Here is a 2,963-nt window from a genome sequence, read left to right on the forward strand (position 1 = left end):
AAAAAAAAAAAAAAAAGAAAAGAAAAAAGGTGTGGGGACCCGGCATGGTGGTTCACACCTGTCATCCCAGCACTTCGGGAGGCTGAAGCAGGTGGATCGTCTGAAGTCAGAAGTTCAAGACCAGCCTGGCTAACATGGTGAAACTCTGTCTCTACTAAAAATACAAAATTAGCCAGGAGTAGCAACGCACACCTGTAGTCCCAGCTACTCAGGAGGCTGAGGCGGGAGAATCACTTGAAACCGGGAAGTGGAGGTTGCAGTGAACTGAGATCACGCCATTGTACTCCAGCCCAGTCAACAAGAGCAAAACTCCATCTCAAAAAAAAAAAAAAATGGGTTCAGTGCTCTCAGTCCAAAGGTCTCCATCCCATTCCCACTGTTTCCAGGTCCACAGGCTGGCAGCAGCCACCCTAACTTCACCCAGGCTGGGCCCTCACCTCCCCTTTCTTCTGGTACTTTGCTCAGAAGACATGCAAACATGGACCCACAGTGCCTGCGAGTTCAGGGCTGAGGAACTCGACATAGGAGGTGCCTAAGTTTAGGAGACGTTTTGGCTCCAGGAGCGCCTAACCGCGGGCCACCTACCCACATCTTCACGGTGCAGTCATAGGAGCCACTGAGGAGCTTTGTGTCATCCACACAGAAGTGGCAAGTGCTCACAGCGTGCTCGTGCCCACTCAGGATTTTAAACGGGATCTGATAAAAGTGAGACCAGATGAGTTCAACATGTTGTAGGACACAAGATCAATGTACAACACAATTTTATTTCCAAACACTTGCAATAAACCACCTGGAAAAAAATGAATTTTAAAAATTCTGGCCGGGTGCCGTGGCTCACACCTGTAATCCCGGCACTTTGGGAAGCCGAGGCAGGCAGATCACTGAAGTCAGGAGTTCAAGACCAGGCTGGCCAATATGGCAAAACCTTGTCTCTATTACAAATACAAAAAGCCAGGTGTGGTGACACACACCTGTAATTCCAGCTACACAGGAGAATTGCTTGAACACAGGAGGCGGAGGTTGCAGTCAGCCAAGATTGCACCACTGTACTCCAGCCTGGGCACAGAGTGACACTCCATCTCAAAAAAAAAAAAAAAAAAAATTTGGCTGGGCATGGTGGCTCATGCTTGTAATCCCAGCACTCTGGGAGGCTGGGACAGGAGGATTGCTTGAACCTGGGAGTTCAAGACCAGTCTGGGAAACACAGTGAGACTGCCTGTACAAAATTTTTTTAAAAATGGTGGCTCACACTTGTAATCCCAGCCACTAAGGAGGCTGAGGCAGGAGGACTGCTTCAGCCCAGGAGGTTAAGGTTACAATGAGCTATGATTGTAGCACTGCATTCCAGCCTGGGTGACAGAGCAAGACCCTGTCTTTAAATAAGTTAATTAAAATTAAAATTTAAAATGGGCCAAGGATTTGAATAGATATATCTCCAAAGAAGATATGCAAGGGCTGGCCATGGTGACTCACTCCTATAATCCCAGCACTTTGGGAGGCTGAGGCAGGCGGATCACTTGAGGCCAGGAGTTCAAGACCAGCCTGGTTAACATGGCAAAACCATCTCTACTAAATAAACAAAAAAAAAAAAAAAAAATCGCCAGCTGTGGTGGTAAACTCCTATAATCCCAACTACTGAGGAGGCTGAGGTGAGAATTGCTTGAACTCAGAAGGCAGAGGCTGCAGTGAGCTATAATGTCACTGCAGTCCCAGCCTGGGCAACAGAGTGAGACCTTGTCTCAAAAAGAATGAAAGAAAACGAAGATATGCAAATAGCTGATAGCACATGAAAAGCTGCTCAACATCACTAAGGAAAGTGCAAATGAAAACCACAGTGTGGGTGCGTGGCGTCACGGCGCCGGCGTGCGTGGCGTCATGACGCCGATGTGCGTCGCGTCTCATGGCGATCTGCGGAGCTGGATTCCTCTCATATAGACCTGGGGGGAAACGCGAGTGCGGAGCTGCGTTCTCCACAGCACAGAGAGGGGACGCACCTCACTGTGGGACACCTGGATCCCGCGTCCACGTGAGTAAAACCTTTCCTGTTTGCCGCCCTGACTGCTGAGGGGCAGAGACCCTTGGTGTGGAAAATTAGAAACCCCGTCTCTACTAAAAATACAAAAACTAGCCTGGCGTGGTGGTGGGCGCCTGTAGTCCCAGCTCCTCGGGAGGCTGAGGCAGGAGAATCGCTTGAACCCAGGAGGCGGAGGTTGCAGTGAGCCGAGATTGCACCACTGCACTCCAGCCTGGGCGACAGAGCCGGACTCTGTCTAAAAAAAAAAAAAAAAAAAAAAAGAAAACCGCCGTGTAATACCGTGTCATATTCGTTAGGATGGATGTCATCTAAGTCCCATTACAGCAGGTGTTGGCAAGGATGAATAGTAGAAGCCCTCCCACACCGCTGGTAGGAACGTAAGATACTGCAGCCACTTTGCAAAATAGGCGTTTCGGCCAGGTGCGGTGGCTCACGCCTGTAATCCCAGCACTTTGGGAGGCCAAGCCAGGTGGATCACCTGAGGTCAGGAGTCTGAAACCAGCTGGCCAACGTGGCGAAACGCTGTCTCTACTAAAAATACCAAAATTAGCCGGGCATGGCGGTGCTTGCTGGTAATCCCAGCTACTAGAGGGGCTGAGGCAGGGGGGTCACTTGAACCTGGAAGGAGGTTGCAGTGAGCCGAGATCGTGCCACTGCATTCCAGCCTGGCGACTGGAGTGAGACTCCATGTAAAAAAAAAAAAAAAAAAAAAGTTCGTAGCATTAAATGGAAGCAACCGAAATATCTATCAATTGATAAATGGATAAAGAAAATGTGGCGGTCGGGCGCGGTGGCTCACGCCTGTAATCCCAGCACTTTGGGAAGCCGAAGCAGGTGGATCACCTGAGGTCAGGAGTTTGAGACCAGCCTGACCAACATGGAGAAACCCTGTCTCTACTAAAAATACAAAATTAGCTGGGCATGGTGG

The 2,963-nt window shown here is 49.6% G+C and overlaps 1 protein-coding gene across 1 annotated transcript in view; it reads right to left on the minus strand.

Annotated features, from left to right (window-relative positions):
* Positions 1–2,963, minus strand: part of WDR88 (WD repeat domain 88) — a 35,162-nt gene that overhangs the window by 28,316 nt on the left and 3,883 nt on the right. The window contains exon 2 of the mRNA XM_017504245.2: positions 586–696. Coding sequence (XP_017359734.1) covers positions 586–696 — 111 coding nt within the window. The remainder of the gene's footprint in view (positions 1–585; positions 697–2,963) is intronic.

The sequence above is a fragment of the Cebus imitator genome, unplaced genomic scaffold (genome assembly GCF_001604975.1).
Source record: "Cebus imitator isolate Cc_AM_T3 unplaced genomic scaffold, Cebus_imitator-1.0 Scaffold318, whole genome shotgun sequence".
Taxonomy (NCBI): Eukaryota; Metazoa; Chordata; class Mammalia; order Primates; family Cebidae; genus Cebus; species Cebus imitator.